This window comes from Syngnathus leptorhynchus, chromosome 9, assembly GCF_054491065.1.
Source record: "Syngnathus leptorhynchus isolate UIUO chromosome 9, UIUO_Slep, whole genome shotgun sequence".
NCBI classification, from domain to species: domain Eukaryota; kingdom Metazoa; phylum Chordata; class Actinopteri; order Syngnathiformes; family Syngnathidae; genus Syngnathus; species Syngnathus leptorhynchus.
In genome coordinates, this window is record NC_141203.1 from 4,249,984 (window position 1) to 4,267,172 (window position 17,189).

General features: G+C 44.6%; 1 protein-coding gene across 4 annotated transcripts in view; it reads right to left on the reverse strand.

Annotated features, from left to right (window-relative positions):
• LOC147050722 (cyclic AMP receptor 4) overlaps positions 1-17,189 on the reverse strand; it is a 74,687-nt gene that overhangs the window by 49,143 nt on the left and 8,355 nt on the right. For all 4 annotated transcript variants that reach the window (XM_085920520.1, XM_085920519.1, XM_085920517.1 and 1 more), the window contains 3 exons: positions 11,942-12,029; positions 3,939-4,028; positions 3,458-3,496 (listed from right to left, as the gene is read on the reverse strand). In XM_085920520.1, the coding sequence (XP_085776646.1) occupies positions 3,458-3,496; positions 3,939-4,028; positions 11,942-12,029 (217 nt within the window). The remainder of the gene's footprint in view (positions 1-3,457; positions 3,497-3,938; positions 4,029-11,941; positions 12,030-17,189) is intronic.

The window sequence follows — 17,189 nt, forward strand, 5'->3', positions numbered from 1 at the left end:
TATAAATATCTACATATGTTTATATTTATATATATCTACATGTGTACACTGCTGGGTCAAAAACAACCTGATTTGGATTGTAAAATGGACTGACCCAGGAAGTTGGGTCAATTTGTTTTGCACAAAACCCGTTTTTTGTACAAAACAACAGGTCGATCCAACTTTTAACCCAGAGGTTTTAAGGGTGTGTGGTATTCTCAAGAAGCTGTCTTGTATTTCTTTTTTATTCACTTTATTTACAACCCAGCACACAGACCTAACATCTATAACATCCTCCTCGCAAGTTGCCACCTGACACTACTTCACACTCTCTTATATCAACATTCCTTGTCTATGCACTCTCTTTACATGACGCCCTTATGTTCAGCCAGAGATACAATAGTCGAGTAAACCAGGAACCTCACAACACTTCCTCACAAAGCTGCGTTCTTGAAACTCCAAATCGCCAACAGTTTCATTTACTGGTTGAATGCTAGGCATACTTAGAATCTGAGATAAACGAACAAACTATTTGGGATAATTGAATGATCAACACAACTTAATCAACCCCATTATAGTACTAAAAAGGTTAAATTAATGCAAGACGTATGAAAACGTGAATGCTCAGTGAGGCATATTAAAGATCGGCACGGGCCATGTACAGTAGTTTGCCTAGTCCTTGTCGAGCGAGACCCAACCAGCCTTTCACAATGAACGACTGACAACCAGTGTTTCAAATCAGTTATTTAGGTGGTCACAAATTGCCTACCAAACCTATGAGGAAAAACGGGCCCTGGAATGTTTCATGTCAATAGGTCCAATAACTACCACAGCTAAAATCCCTCCGGGGTCATTACCATTCGTTTGTGTCGCACGGGGTCAACGACATGCTGCCAACGAGGACACGGGAGCACTGACTCAGCACAACTGCGGCGCGCTGAGTCAACCCCTTGAAATTCAGCACCTTCGTCTCATGAGGCCCTGTCCTCTGCGCCTCGCTTCCGCCGAGCGTAGCCTGTCGCGTCGGCGTGCTCGGATGAGCGCTGATGAAGATACACGGCGCGGCGTGGCCAGAGACGAGGGGCCATCCATTTCTCTTAGGCTCATCTCCATTCCCGCTACGGCGCCGCCAACCTCCCTCCCTCCTCTTTCCCTCCCTCTCCCGCTGAGTTATGCCCGCTCTCTCCCTCTCACGCCTTCCATCTTTCTAATTTTCACCTTTAATGTGGCAACCTTTCGCCCGGCTGCTGCCAGCAACGGCGTGCGGTTTAACGCGTGTGCTTCCTCCTTGACGGGCGCTGCCTTGGCCTCTAATCTCTCATCTGGTTTGATGTAATTAGAGCTAATGATGATTCCCTGATCCTCTGAGCGGCTCGTCCCCCTGGGCCACAACAGCGAGGAAAACTAGAAAGAGCCGGGGAGCAGAGGAGCGCTGATAAAAGAGACACAGGCTCGTTTAGCACAGCTGATAGCATGTTGTGTGTGTGTGTGTGTGTGTGTGTGTGTGCATGTGCGCGCGTGTGTGTCTACGCACCAGCCTTGTGTGTGCTTATTTGTTTAGAAAGATTGATTCCCTGCTGATGCCGCGAGCAGCAACGCAATTACCTTGCCTCGTTGCGAAGCGCTGTCGTGTGTGTGTGTGTGTGTGTGTGTGTGTGTGTGTGTGTGTGTATGTGCGTACATTTGTGCACTTAAGTGTTGGGGGTTGACTGGCGGCGCGCTTGCAGATTTCGTCCGGCTGCGGAAAGCGTCAAGCAGAAATAATCCTTGATAGCCGTCCTGAGCGTTAAATACACGCAGCGACTTCCCCGATCTGACACGGGTGCAACACACACACACACACACACACACACACACACACACACACACACACACACACACACACACACACACACACACACACACACATATACACACACGAGATTTTAGCCAATCTCCAATATGGGTGAAATTACCCGCAGGCTTCCCAATATGTTCCCATAGCAATTCAGTCAATCAGAAGCCTAAAGAAAATTCCGGAAAGATAAGAACTGTAACATAAAAGGTTACTGTGAACCTCCGTTTATCAAGGGGGATATGCTCCATTTCCAGCTGTAATAGGTGAAAATCTGGCTAGAGAGAAAATCGTTTTCAAGCAAAAGTCAACCCTATGGATTTCTTTTAAGGATGCACAATGTGTAAGCAACAGGGAAAAAAAATGGAATTCTGCTTCACATTTCTGGAATAAGAGTTAAACCGAACAATTAATCAACCTTAGGGCGGACATTTCCATCCGGTTGTCGATAGAAAAAACACGTCACCAATGCCCTTCACGTTCTTTCTGGTACATGCCTAACGTCATGTGACCAAGAAATACGTTCGGCACACGCATCGGTTAAGTCCGGTTGTTCGGAAAATCAGTGCGTTGCTCAAATTTGCCATTCGGAAATTCAGAGCGCAACAAAAACGGAGTGCTGCTGCGCGCACTCAAACGCGCCGACTGAGGACAAAGTAGCTACGCTAGTGCTGACTGCGCTCGAAAATAAATGGAAGATGAGCATTCTCTCTCTCTCTCCCAACACACACACTTTGCGTCAAAGTGAATTTCCGAACGCTCCTAAGGTCAGCGGTCGTTCGGCTGACAGATTACTGGCCGAGATGGATTTTGCAAGTGCTATACGCCCTTACACATTTGAACTGGTGTACACTATAGCAATCTGCAGCAGTCAGATGAAAACATGGGGCAAGAAGATTGAATCTTATAATAAATACAAAATTGAATACTAAGTGTGCTGTTTGAAGAATATGGGTGTTCTAACAAGAAGGGATCAATAGGGGGCACGAGGTGTCCATATAAAGGAGGTACAATAAGAATCTGATGCGATGAAGAGTGTGTTTTACGCAGAGCAATAAAACAACGAAACCAGTTGCCGTTTTATGCCACCTGTACGGAAACTTTAGTATTTCCGATCTGGACAGATGTACGTCATATCCTTGCGAGTGGAGAGCAAAAATGGCGCCTCCGTATTTTTTTTTTTTTTAGACTAAATACTCGGTAGACTATAGTCTAACGAACACTGTCAAGTAAAGATGCCAATTTTAAATTACGCTGGAAGTTTTAACATCTTTGGTTGAATTCCTCGTTCACTCCGCTTTTTTTAGCATCCTCTTGTTGTGGTATTAGTACACGTTATTTCATGTTTACATTGGAAAGAGGTAACCGTTTGTTCACTTGTGGCGGGTGAAGCTAGAAGATACGCTAGACAGTGAATTTCCGCTTCCGTGCTAAAATGGAATGTTGGGAGTGCAACAGGAATGGAAATAAAAATAAAAAGCGCACGCAAAGAGAGAGAAAAAAAAAAACACTTTTAGTCTCATGCTGAGGGGAGGGAAAAATAACCCACAGGCTCCCCTCAATACGCAACCCTTCACATTTCCCCGCAGAGACCCTCCACCCCTACAGCAGGCTTTGATGGCGGGGCTGAAAGGGTCTACTTACATCCCAAATCTCCAGGCTACGTGATCGTCTGTGATCCAGCTGGTGGAAAAGAGAAAGAGAGAGCGGGGTTACAGAGAGAGAGAGAGAGAGAGCGCGGAAGGGAGGCTTGCGACTGCGTACGGGGGGGAAGGGGGGAAAACGCCGCGCAGCTGTAGCTATTAATAAGCCAAGAGTGGAAAAAGAGAGCGCCGAGCCTGGAGATTAAGGCTCCGTCCCAATTTTCATTCCACGTCCGGCTCTCCTCGGGCCCGCCGTCGTCTTTTCCCTCAGCCCCTTAACGACTCTCCAAACAAACAATGATGCTTCTCCTGCTCACCGAAGGAGCTGGCGTTTCCAAATGTTTAAAGATGAGCTGATAATTGCCCGTTTTTACAACGCTAGGTCTTATGAGGGAAAAAGGAGCCCGCCGGGAGCTGGAAGGAGGCCAAAGCGGCTTGCTGACAAAACAAAAGGCGTCGGCGCTACGACGGTTGCGACTCACCACCAGGCTCCCGCTGGGCCGTAGTAACCTTTGAACAGCGGCAAGGATGACATGACCAGAGGAACCCCCCATGCGATCAGATGGTAAAACCTGATAAAAACAAAAACAACACTTTCAATGTGGAACACCAACCCGACAAATGTTATTTCTGACGTCAAGAAAGTTTATCAGCAACATTTTGCAAAAAAAATAAAAATAATAATTACACACTGGCCATTATCTTTTCAATCAATTCAGTTTTCATTGGTGTTTGTAGGATTATATAAGATCGTCGCTTGAAAAGAACTGAGTTGTAGTTTTGATGCGGTAATCAATTTTTAAAAAAATATTCATACGCTAGTTCATTTTACAAACTACTACGTCCTGATGTGAGTCACGAATGTGCGGGAGCCTATCCCAGCTGACTCTGGGCGGTAGGCGGGGTACACCTTGAACTGAACCTTGAACCTTGAACTGACCTCACCAGGCAAGGTCAGGGCACACAAAGACAAGAAACCCACGCAGGCACAGGGAGAACATGCAAACTCCACACAGGAAGGCAGGAGCCGCACTTTTTGTAAACAATTTCTGCAATTATTTCTGCTATTTATGTTTTATTGCTTATTAGCAAGACAGATAAAAAATTCTTATCAAGTTTTCAGAAAAATTAGTGACGTTATGTCACAATTAAAATCATCAAATTCCATATTTATTGCTGTTGGCTAACATTGACTCTGCAACGTAGTAATGCTTTTATTGTATGTATTTTTTTTTTTTTTTAAACAGATGATGCAAAATATTTGTAGCCAATTCCCAGGAAACTAAGGATCCAAAGTTCTGTTCATGACATCATATTTTCAATGCTTTGTCATTAACATAACAGAAAAATTTGATGATGCCGCCAGGAGGTCCTTGAGGCTGTCTTCCCGACGGTGGCTAGCTAATGCGGCCGGCGGCGAGCTCTAAGCTTTTTGGCTGTATAGAGCCAGCCCCATGTCTGGCTGGTAAGAAGCCGAAGTCTTTCTGCAAATAATGTTCGTTTATCCGTCTGAAGCTAATTCTGACTCAACAAGCCAAAGGAGCTAGCGCAAAGTCACAGTGTCTGCTTGCCTGCCAGACTATGGACCTGTAAAAACCTAAGCAGCGCAAAACGTCCAAAAGCTACAACCAATGCACATTCTTTGTGCGTGCTTGCCCAAAAAACTCCCAAACGCGGTAATATTAACAATAATTACTCCCATTGCAGTGCAAAGGTTAATTTCGAAGATTGGAGGTCTTCACCAGAACCACAAACAGGAATTCTGGTCTCCCTTAGCAGGTGTTGCCATAATTAAATCTGAGAGCTCAGCTAGCTAAATGATGACGGAAGAATCTAGACAAGGCAAGGCAAGGAAAGGCTCGACTCTATTTCAATATTTTTTTACACATTAATCAGCTTACCTTCATGGAAACATTTGAAGAAAGCTGAGTGGGCTAAAACTGCTTAGGGGGTCGAAAAAAATCATTGACTGCTATTAAAGGGGGAAAAAAAATTAAGCGCCATATGTTCGTGTGTGTGTGATGTGAAGATTGTGTCTTTTGGGGTTGTCCATCAATACTTTATTCAGCGAACAGCATCAGCCAGTCAATAGAGTGGAAGTCCTACCCTGACATCTTCCGAGCGTGGTCAATCGAGCAGATGCGACAGGGCTGACACACACTCAATCCGATTCGGTATGTGTGTGCGCTCCCGCTACACCCAATCAACACGCACACACACACACACGCACACGCACACACACACACACACACACACGCACACGCACACGCGCACAAACACACAAGGTCTTTCTTTTTTTCCGTTTTACTGCATTTCCCGCCTCTGCAGCCGTCTGATGGACACCAGTGTGAATATGTGGGAGGTGATGGCGTTATAAAAAAAAAAAAAGTGCCGGCTGGTGGTTTAAATAGAACAGGGCGGTGAGTGTGGGAGAAGGATGCGCAGATTTGGATCCGGCAAGGAAGCGTGAGAGAAAGCAGAAAATCAGACAAAAGGGAGGGGAAACAACAAAGATGGTTTTCTAACAAGTGCTTTTTTTTTTTTTTTTTTTTTGCTTCCTTTGTTGAGAGTTTACAGAAAAACTAGGATTGTCAATAACCTCGATCAGACAAAAAAGTCTGCAAAATGCCATCAGAGCAGTGACAGAGGAGCCAGAATGTATTGGCTTTAGCTTTTTAAACTTTTGATTAACTTTAAAACTAATCGAGAAAAAGGAGATTTGGGCCTAGGTTGAGAGCTCAAATACTTTCATTAATGTACTGTACAAAAAATGCAAACATTTTCTAATTCACTTGAGACCTGTTTTGCATGCAAAAAAATGTAACCTGGAGTCACACAGTCGGGGAGGTTTCTGCAATAGATGAGTAAGGTTGACTTGTTCCTCAAATTCCATGTTTTTCAAGATCAAGGCGTTGTTTGGTTCATGTTTTTTTTATGCATTTAAGTCACAAGTCAAAATATTAATTACGAGGGTGCTTTATCTATGCCACTGCGCGAGTGAAGCAAGAAAATAAAGGACAGCAACAGTCGCTGATGCACTTTTGGCTGTTCATTGAATGGGACAAAGAGTGAAACACAAATATATCATGGAAATACTCGGAAGGAAAAAAACGCAATCACTGAACGAATCGAATGATAAATGATCAACCTGAGCTGGGGTCAGAGCATCTTAAACAAAATATGTTTTTTTTTAGGGCCTGGAACGAGTGGAATTAAAGGCATTTCATTTAATGGAGAAAATTGATTTGATATGTGAGCAAATGGTGTTATGAGCTTGGTCACGAAATGAATGAAACTCGTAAATCAAGGTAACCCTGAAGCTATGTTCCACAAGAACTCCGCGATGCACTGGAAAGGGATGCGCAAGTGGTTGAGTGCAGTTGGGGAAAATAAATGAACAATTTCAATTTGTTCCAAGTAAAACCTTCTGTTTTGCGCACAAATGATGTCAGCGGCGGACAAAAAGACTTTGAAATCCAACGGTAAAGGGACGAAGCAGTACGGCGAAAAGGCGCTCGCCAGCAGGAGGAGAGATACAAATGGTGAAATCAGCGCTGCCGGTCCCTGGTGAGACGCCTGCCGGTGGAAGGGAGGGGGCGAACGGGGGAAGACGGGAGGGGAGGGCGCCTTGTCAGGAAATCAATGTCGAGAGCTCGCAGACACACGGGCTGCGGCGCGCACACACACGCCGCTCGCTTGCTCGCTCGCAGCACAGCGAGAGAGAGCTGACGAGGTCCAGAGCGCGGCGCAACATGGGCTTAATGAGGCACAGCAGGGCCACGACGCGTTCCGTATTACGCACACACCCGCGTGCACGGCCGTACGTGCGCACATGCACACACATGCATGGCTTGCCTAGAAACCCCACCGCTTCAGCCCCTGCTCGCCCCCCCCACCCCCCCACGTCACCCACCCGCGCGGCACCCTCCCCCTCGTCCTGCTGACATCTCTCTGCCCTCAGCCTGAATCCGCCCTTCAAAAGCGCATTAGCATACATGCGCACGCTCGCTCTCGCTCGCGCACGCTCGCTCTCGCTCTCTCTCTCTCTCTCTCTCTCTCTCTCTCTCTTGCATGCACTTCAATCAGTCTTGGCTCATCCCGCCTCGGCTCCCCCTCTCCTCTGGCAATTTGTTCATTCATAAACCATCACAATGAGCCATCAGTGTGTGCGTGGTGGGAGAGAGGGAAAGAGGGATGTGAGAGAGAGAGAGAGAGAGAGAGAGAGATAGATAGAGAGAGAGAGAGAGAGAGAGAGAGAGAGAGAGAGAGGGGGGGGGGGAAGGGAGGGGGAGAGAGAGAGAGAGAGAGAGAGAGAGAGAGAGAGAGAGAGAGAGAGAGAGAGAGGTGTGTGGGGGGGGGGGGGGGGGGGGGGGGGGGGAATTGGGTTTGTGGATGGGGGCTGAAGGGTAAATTGTGCATGCGTGCAAAGGCACATCCCCGCCCGACTAAACACACACACAGCTTACGTACGTGCAGTCAATTCACGAAAAGCCCCTCGACGCTTGCCGCTAACACACGAGCCGATTAGCGGAGCGGCGTTCTTTTTTTTTTCTCTCCCATTCTTCTTCACAGCACGCACAAAAACAAAGGCGCGTCCTCCCCCCTCCTCCCCCCCGCCCGCCTCTCACTTTCATCCATAGCCCATTTCACACCGCCTGGAAAAGCCGTGAATTTTCCAGCATTTTCCTGTGTCGTGTTCTGGATAAGTAACACACACACGGAATGAGGGGTCAGAGTTGCCATGCAAATTTGCCAGGTTTTGGAGGTCGTATCACCCCGACGTTTAATACTGCCTATTAAAGTCGGCAATTTTCCAACAGTTTCCAGTGTCGTTGACACGGAATGTGGGTTGGCCTGTAAATTTCTTCGTATGGAAGCTAACATCAGAGTTGTAATACCGCCGGTGAATAAGGGGTGTGAAGTTTAACACCGACACTAGCCATCTTCAAGAGGGTCTATTAAAGCCATGATTTTTCACCTTAATGGGAGGTTGGAGGCGACCTGCAAATTTGTCACCTTCTGAGGTAGTACCACAGATGTGGGATGCTGCCTGTTTGTAAGGGGTGTGAAGTCTAACACGCTGACTCCAGTCCGTTTCAGACTATTAAAGCCTGGAATTTGCAACCCTTTCCTGAGTTGCTTACACAAGCCAAGAATTTGCCACCATTGGAGGCAGGACACTGCTTTTGCATAAAGGGTGTGACGTTTAACACGATACACGGATACAAGCTTTCATACGGTGACACGGCACGTGGCAATTACATGACGTAAGTGCCACTGTCTGATGTCACATAAAGTGACCGATGCTTTCAAAAGCTGGAAAAAAAATCTGGGCTAAAGAACCCAGCAAAACAATCAGTGGCATTTACACTATCTGCCTGGCTCCTTTCATACAGATAACAGCAAAAAAGGCAAGAATGACATCAAAGAAACGTTAGACTGCCTCCGTTTCGGGTATGACACTGCCTGAGATGGAGAGAATTGCCAGGTCAACTTTGCCCCCCCCCCCCATTCCATGCCAATGAGTTAGGGTTTTGGCATTTACAAGCAGAAGCCTTTTTCACAGCGAGACCCATCACAATTAGCGCATCACAGCCTTAATAGAAGCGCTGGCATTTATCCGCTTGTGCCTTTTATACAAAACCAAGCGACTGTGCGAACTTTCACATCAGGTGCTATCAGGTAATTAGTTGACATCAGTGGTGGTGTGACAGAAAGTGACATCTGCTTGCAAAAAAAAAAAAAAAAAAAAAGCAGGGGGGGGGTGTAGATGAATATCGAGTGTTAAACTTTACACTCCGATACTGGCATTGCGAAAGACATTTAGATACAGGTAGCGCTCCGCGGATGTTATAGCTTTGTTACTATCTTCAAACGCAGAAAATTGCCAGGTGGACCTGGTCGCTTCCTTCTGTCTCTGTGCCTTTTCTAAAGATCAACGGCCATGGAAAAAAGGTGGAAACATTTATTATGGACGGTAGCCCCCTTCTACAAAGAGACCCAGCAAAAGTAGTGCCTTGAAACACGATCTGCTTGTGCCTTTTATGCTGAAGCCAGCCAAGCAGATACCATCACAATTGTGGCAGCGTTAAGTGTGACATAAAATATTTTCCTAGAGCGCTCTCAAGACAACAGGGCATTAGAAGTGAAATTCGAGTGTGAAACATCACATGCCGACTGGCATTGTGGACCGGCGCCTCCGAGGGTGGAAAGTTGTCAATGCGCGTCGGCGACATTTGCATAGAAAAGTGACATGGGGAAAGGCTGAAATGTTCTAACAGGGGTTAAAAAAAAAAAAAAAAAAGAATAAAAATATCCACTTTCACAAAAATCTCCAACAAAATTAGTACGTTGCAGACTTTGATTCATTTTCTGCCGTTTCTTGTTTTTAAGAGATCCGAGCAAAACGGGCTATCGCTGCAATTAGGCCAGCTCTCGTTTATACAGAACAGCAACGTCGGAAAGAACGGCGAAAATGCCAGCAATTATAGGCAGCGCGAAAAGGGCCTCTTGATAAGGATCGCTAGTGAGCCCATTCTGGACCCCCAAGCAGGCATCATCCCTGCGCTCATAAACCCGTCTCTTTCTGAGTTATACCGCCATTATATCCTCCGGCTTATTGCTAATCAATGCAGAGGAACTCCCAAGGGGAGGGCTGGCAGGCCCAAACCAACACACACACACATGTGCGCACACACAAACACGGGAGAGTCGGACAAGTGTGCACACCTAAGCACATCTACAGAATGGGAGCAGGAACAATCGACTTGGCTGGGCGAACAGAGTGGCTGCTAATTTGTTAAAGCTGCTTGTTCTTCCACCCACGGTGCGCATTCATTTTTTAAAACGTCCTATACACACACACACACACACAAATAAATTCACACTTGCTCCGCGGAAAGCGCTCAGGGGAGTTTGAGCGACAGGGACGCTGAGCCACAAAGCGTGAAGATGTGTGCGCACACACACGCAGCCACACAAGCTCGCACTTAGCGGCTGACACTCACTCCCTTTTCAATTAGAGTGGCGGCTGGCTGGAACGGAAAAGGAGGGAGGGATGGGGGGCGGGGGGGAGGCGGATGGGAGATGGCTGTCAGGGCGCTGCAGGGAAACACATGCTCTGGCAGGCCGAACACACACACACACATGCGCGCGAGCACACGCACTCTAGGGGAAGCGGCCATCACAAAATAAGACACATAAGTCTCTTCTTTTACGGCGAAAAGCGAGTCCAATTCCGCCTCGCTTGTTTATGCGGAACTTATCAACGCCAGCAATATGGCGCCCCAGCGGGTGAATTTGAATAGCGCCTTCGCATCAGCGTTTTTAATGAGCTGCTACGCCGTTCAAGGCTGTCCCAATTACACAGACATCAGTGCCGGCGCCGTTCTTACATCGGCAGCCCCGCTTCGCGTCTCTGTACGGAGCTGTGAGGCGGAAAAAAAGCAACGCTGCGATTCCGGCTTGAACCTGGAAAATACGATAGCACCCGGAGGAGAGCAGGCGTCCTCCAAGGTCAAGCTGGGAACTGCAATATACAATACAATGTGTGTGTGTGTGTGTGTGTGTGTGTGTGTGTGTGTGTGTGTGTGTGTGTGTGTGTGCGCACGGATGAGATGTGCGACGTCACCGCAACTGCCGTTCAGCGCCAGCTCCGCTTATGCCACGGCTTGTCCTGATCCCTGGAATTGTCACCAGTCAATCACAGGGCACATATGGAAGAACATCCACTCACACTCAGGACAATACGGAGTGTTGGATGAGCTTAACATACATGTGTGAGGAATGTGTGAGGAAGCCCGAGTAACCACAGAAAACCCAAGCAAGTTTGGGGAGATCCTACAAACTTCACACAGGAAGGTCATGGTTGAGAATCAAAACCAGAACGTCTCAACAGTGAGGCAGGCCGCCGTGCTGCAACGACGAATTCATTGAACTCAAAAGGAAACATTTTACCAATAGTTCATATTTCAGCGTACATACTCGTATGCCGGTTACTCAGCCCTTACACATTGGCTATGTGTTTTTTTTTTTCTCCAAGCAACACAGGAGGGTTGAAGTCGTAGTTCAAAAAGTCATTGGGCACTTAAGTATTTTATTAACAAACGCGTTTGGACATAATTCTTGGATACTTTCTGTATTCTATGTAGAGACAGGTCAGTTCAGTCTGAAAGGGACAAGCGAATAAATCCCGGTTCCACCGTTACGCCAATTTACGGCAAAGCCAGTGTGAAAGCGGCTTAGAGGTGATGTAAGGCTTTCGGATTAGGCGGACGGGACTCTACCATTAGCATTCTGAAGCGGGGGGGGGGGGGACATTCCCTCCAACTCAACCAGCACAAAGAGAAAAATTCCCCAATATGTCATGTATGTATGGAAATTGCGGGCGCTTCAATTTGGCATGTTCTCGCTCGCAATCTAACAAACAACAATGAAGACGTTACCCTGCGAAAAAAACTGAGGCATGGCGTGCCGCCTTACTCACGTTTCATATGTGTTGGTGCTCTTCTCTCTGACCAAGTTAAAGTAAAGGTTCAGCGTGATGAGGCAAACCCAGGCTAAGGCACTCCAGTCTGCAGAAGGAGGGGGGAAAAACAAGGTCAGAAATGCAACACAGCTCCCAACCACGCGCACACACACACACACACACACACACACACACACACACACACACACACACTCATATGTATATGTGACATTTTTTGATGAATGGAAGCCCATTCTGCAGTAATATGAGGGAAACCTGTGGCTTATGGTGATGTATGAGAGGAGGGAGCTCGGAGAGAGATAATGATGAACTATGAAAAAGCAGAGCGAGATAACAGCGGCGTGGGTGCGCGGGAAGGTGGTGGGCGTGGGGGGGGGGGGGGTGCAGAGAGACTATGGTGGGAATCCAACATGGTGGATGTAAAGAGGCTGACACAAAGAAAGAACGTGAAACAAAGCGCTCACGTCTTTTGTTGTAGTTTTCAGCCTTGCTTTTTTTTTTTTTTTTTTTTGCGTTTGTGTCCTTGTGCGTTTTATGTGTGTGCGTGCGCGTGTTTTTCTTGACAGGACAGGCAAGGCCGCTCGTCACAATGATGAATTCCCGGAGCTGCGTGCTCAGCTTACTCGCTTTCACACAACACAACCACGTGCACAAAAACGAAGCGGGAGCGGCGTGCGTTGACTAAGAAAGTAGGCCGGGCGGCTGTCTCTGTCATCGTTCACAATAAATCATCGTCTCCGGGACAAGCGAAATGCATTTTACGCAACCGGGACGCGACCGGATCTGTGCTTTAATTCGGTGGTGGGCAACCTACGGCCCCTGGGCCATAAACAACTGGCCGACATATACTGGAGGTCCTCAGTTTATGATCCTCCCGACATGCAAGGTTTCGAGGTTACAAATTGTGCGCAGTGATCAAGTTTGAGCAGTAGCCAAAGATTACGTTCATTATGTTAGCATATGTTTGCGACATACTATTTTACATCCATTTGTTTTCTGTACAAGCTTATCTTCACTCCAATTCATTGTTTTATATTAATGCCCAGGAAGCGCTTTTCGTAAAATATTGACTGAATCATGGCTTTACAAATGTGTTAGTGACAAATCGCTACTGTCAGAACAGAAAAAAAACTTGTAATATTACAGAGCTTCTTTTGTCTAATATCTAATATCTTGTTGCTTGTTGCTAGTCCTTATCTTCATTTTTATTATCAAAACTTACATTTAGCGTACTATTCTTGAAAATTACAACTTTATTTCATGTGTTTGTAACATGAAAAGGTTTTTCATAAAAAAGAATTTTTTTCTCAAATTTTTAAAATTTTCATCACCTAAGATTTTATTGTAAAATAACGATTTTGAGTGAATGAATAAATGAACAATCAAAGAAATAAATAATAAAATAACATAGTCTAATAATACATAGTCTAATAATGAAAAATAATGAAAATAAAATTTTCACCAAGATATAACTGCAATCAAAATTTTGTGAGTTTTTAAATTTGTTTAAGGAAAAGAGGAACTGAAACAAAGCTTTTGTGTTCTCATGCTTGGTGGAGGTAGTGAACCACAGCAGAATGTTATGAAAAAGGTCGACAAACATTCAACCCACAAATACTCTTAATATTTAAATCAGCCTTTTTTTTTTTAATTCAATTCAACCCTCAGACAACTTTATGAAAACTGAAATCACCCCTGATAGAAAAAAGGTTGCCCCACCCATTTTAACACGCACCTGCCCCCTGTATCCCAACACATTTCATAACATTTTATTGGTGTGAATTTAAAAGCAGCGCTACGGCGTGCAGCTCCCACCAGGCTTGACGCCACACAGAACAAAGTGCCTGTTCAGGTTTATGTACAGCCGTTTGTCCCCAGCGTGAGGATGCTCGTGATAAAGCGAGCTGACACGCGGCAACCCTGCAGCACTAACTCACTTGCCCATTACGCCGCGGCCGCCTCAGTATGTGTGTTTGCTTGTGAGAGCAATAAAAAAGAGCAGCGTCGAAGAGGCGTATTAGCACCGAGCCCTAACTAAGAATCCGAATGCTAATCGGCGGGGCTAAAGTGGCCATATAATTGCCATCAAAATAGCCAGCTTTAGTGGAAAAAACAGACGCTCACACATCGAAATGGAACAGAAATAGATTCCTGAATAACGCAACTGGAATGCCAGCGCAATACAATTCAAAACTCTGTTATGATACTTTCTCTGTTGAATACAAAAAAAATATGGAGGTACTTCACTAAAATTCTTTAGAAAAGCAAAATGGCGCCGGCGATTGTAGTGACAAAAGAATCAGACAAATTGTTTCCATGACAATTTGAAGGGTTGGCATCTGAATAAAAAAAAATAAAAAATCATACAGACATAAGGGCACTAGCGATAGTAGATTTGAAGTTGATGCATAAAAAAATACCTTGATGGTTGATACGATATACCAGGGGTACTCAAATACAAATCTTAAAAGGCCACAAACAATTTTTTTTTTTTAATCACTCAAAGGTACATGTATTGAAAACAGTCAGGCTGCATCCGATAAAGCTAAAAGATTCAAAACCAAATATATTTTTCATTCAAAACAACAATACACACAAATCAAATCTCTTATCTTTTGACATATTAAAACGAAACATTTGAAAAAAACAAAGCACGACCTCTGTCGTGAATACGAAACAGACATGACCTGATTTAGTCATTTTAACTTATTAACATTGTGTAAAATAAAATAACGCATTCTGGAGCAACAGGTAACAAGGCACTGAAAGTTATGTCACTTCCCACTTACTTAAAATCTACATTTTGGTACGTCCTTCTGACTCAATCGAACATTCTGCTTGCGGTTATCACTGCCCATGCACGGACCACATGAAGTGGACCAGTGGAATTAGAAATATACAAATCAACATCAAAGTAATAAATGATTAAGGCACCTAAATCATAGATATAACCATATTTAAATGACTTTGGGGCCTCTTCTACATGCTGTCTCAGAAACATTGGCATGGAGACAAGGCCAGAAACACATTTACATACTGCCAATATATGGATTCTAAAAGCTTTATTAACTGCATGGAAACGTAGTCACAGTGAAAGAAAAAATGCTTTTCACTTCAGATGCACGTGTAGGCAACCTCACAGACAGCCTCACGTGCACATTGAGTGAGTAATTGCTGAGAGCACTGCACAAGTCGACCAGTCTACTATATTGGGAACACATCGGATCTTTGAAAAGGCCATATCAGTTTGGGGGTCAGAAATTCAAAGTACCCCTGCGATTTACCCCATCATCGTCATCACCATATCGATATTTTGTGCCACCCGTAGTTATGTTTAAAAAACTCACAAGATATAGGCATGTTCCAGTTTCAAATATGTGTGGGTGGTATGGTATGCCACAGCCCTGGGTGTCTACTTTTGTGATTGGAGGAAAATTATCTCTACATCAAGGAGAACACACTGTTCACTCCCAAATGTTACACCATCCCCACGGGCGTGGCATTCCTGGCGAGGGTGTGTGAAAACTGCTGAGTAGTCGAGTGCCGCATCACCACCCTAATGGCTGCTTTATAGGCTTTCTATGCAAATGTAGAGCACATATGTGCTCCTTTAGCTTGAGCACGTCAGGATATAATGCACCACTTGTGCGGGGGAAGAGCCAGACTGGGAATAAGCAGGAGCGGATATCTCTTTTAATACAGTGGAATTTCCAAAAGTGAGCAATTTATAGAGTTCAACTAAATTGTTGTGGAAAGAATTTGGCCATCACATGAGACGTCAGCAAATCTTTGGAAGATAATGCCACAAATTGTTATTTTACTTTGGCTTTTTGTGATGTCACCACACAAGAATAGCAACGTGTACAAATATATATGACACACATAAATTAATTTGACCTGCTAATCCCAAAAGGATCTGACTGAAAGTGTAACCACTGAAGCGAATCTCCATTGGCGCCAATACATGTCTGTTGGGCATATTCAAAGTGTTTTCATAAAGTCTATTCAAAATTTAACAGAAAAAATGATGCGAATAAACCTTTAAATTAGAAAAATTGCTTTAATTTTCTTTGGCTATTTGTGATGCCACCATAAAACAACTGAGACGCTAAATACAATGAAAACAGCAAGGGCCCCAAAACAGATCCCTGTGGACCACCATACGACAGAAGGACATCAAAGCAACCAAGGCTAACACAAAAACCTAACCCTAGACTACATGGACTACAGCGTTAATTAGCAGCACATTTTTGATTGCTGAATAAAATTGTTGATGCGTTGGTGGCCGATATCTGTTGATGTATGGTGATGTGTCCATGCTCCACATACAGACAGTGTATTTATATAAACTTCTGCCTCCACAAGTACTTTAAAAGATCTCTCAGATGCAAGCTTTTCTCCACACGCTCCCACAAGACTGGCCAAACAGCTAAGAAAGGGCCAACCCTTCATAATGGGCTAATTAAGTCATGAGACAAAAAATAAGGCGTGTTAAAGTGTATTATAATTCTTGATTCTTGGTGTAGTTTGACAAAAGCATGACGCAAGAATTTACTAAGACACTTGAAAAAAAAATTCTAAACTGTAAAAAAAAAAAAAAATCTGATGGAACAATGTGAGCCTTTAACAAACTGACATTTCCCATGAGAATTTTCTTTTCCAAATTACATAAACAGCTTCAAAGATTGTGCTTGATACTATTTAGACTAAGCCAAGTTGAGGTTTGCACTCTGAAAGTGCATCGACAATAAGATTATAAAACCCAAAATCCTGTGGACTTGCCAGAGTGATGTCAACACATGTGGTAGTCCCCTTGTTAATAGGATTTTTTCCCACTTTGCTTAAGTGTGATTAGTGTGAGGAAAACACTATGTTGACATTTTATGCTTCCAATTTTATGTGGGAATATTTTGGGGAAGGCCCTTTTCTGTTCCAACATTACTGTGGCGTAAGCATTGACGTTGCAGAAATTCCTAGACACACGCGCCAAGTTTTCCCCAAAGATGGAAGGCTGTCGTCAGTGCACAACAAAAACCTGATGTTATTTTTTCTCAGGTCAAGTAAGAGTAATTACCAGCTGTCCAACTACCTTTGTCTATTGAGTATTACAGTAGAATAGACCATATAATATAGACTCACAAACAGAAAGAGGATCTCCACGTGATTGTACCAAATTTCTAGGAATTCTTGTAAGATGTCAAATTATTATTTTAATTGATTATGCCTGTTATGTTGTTTTAGCAAT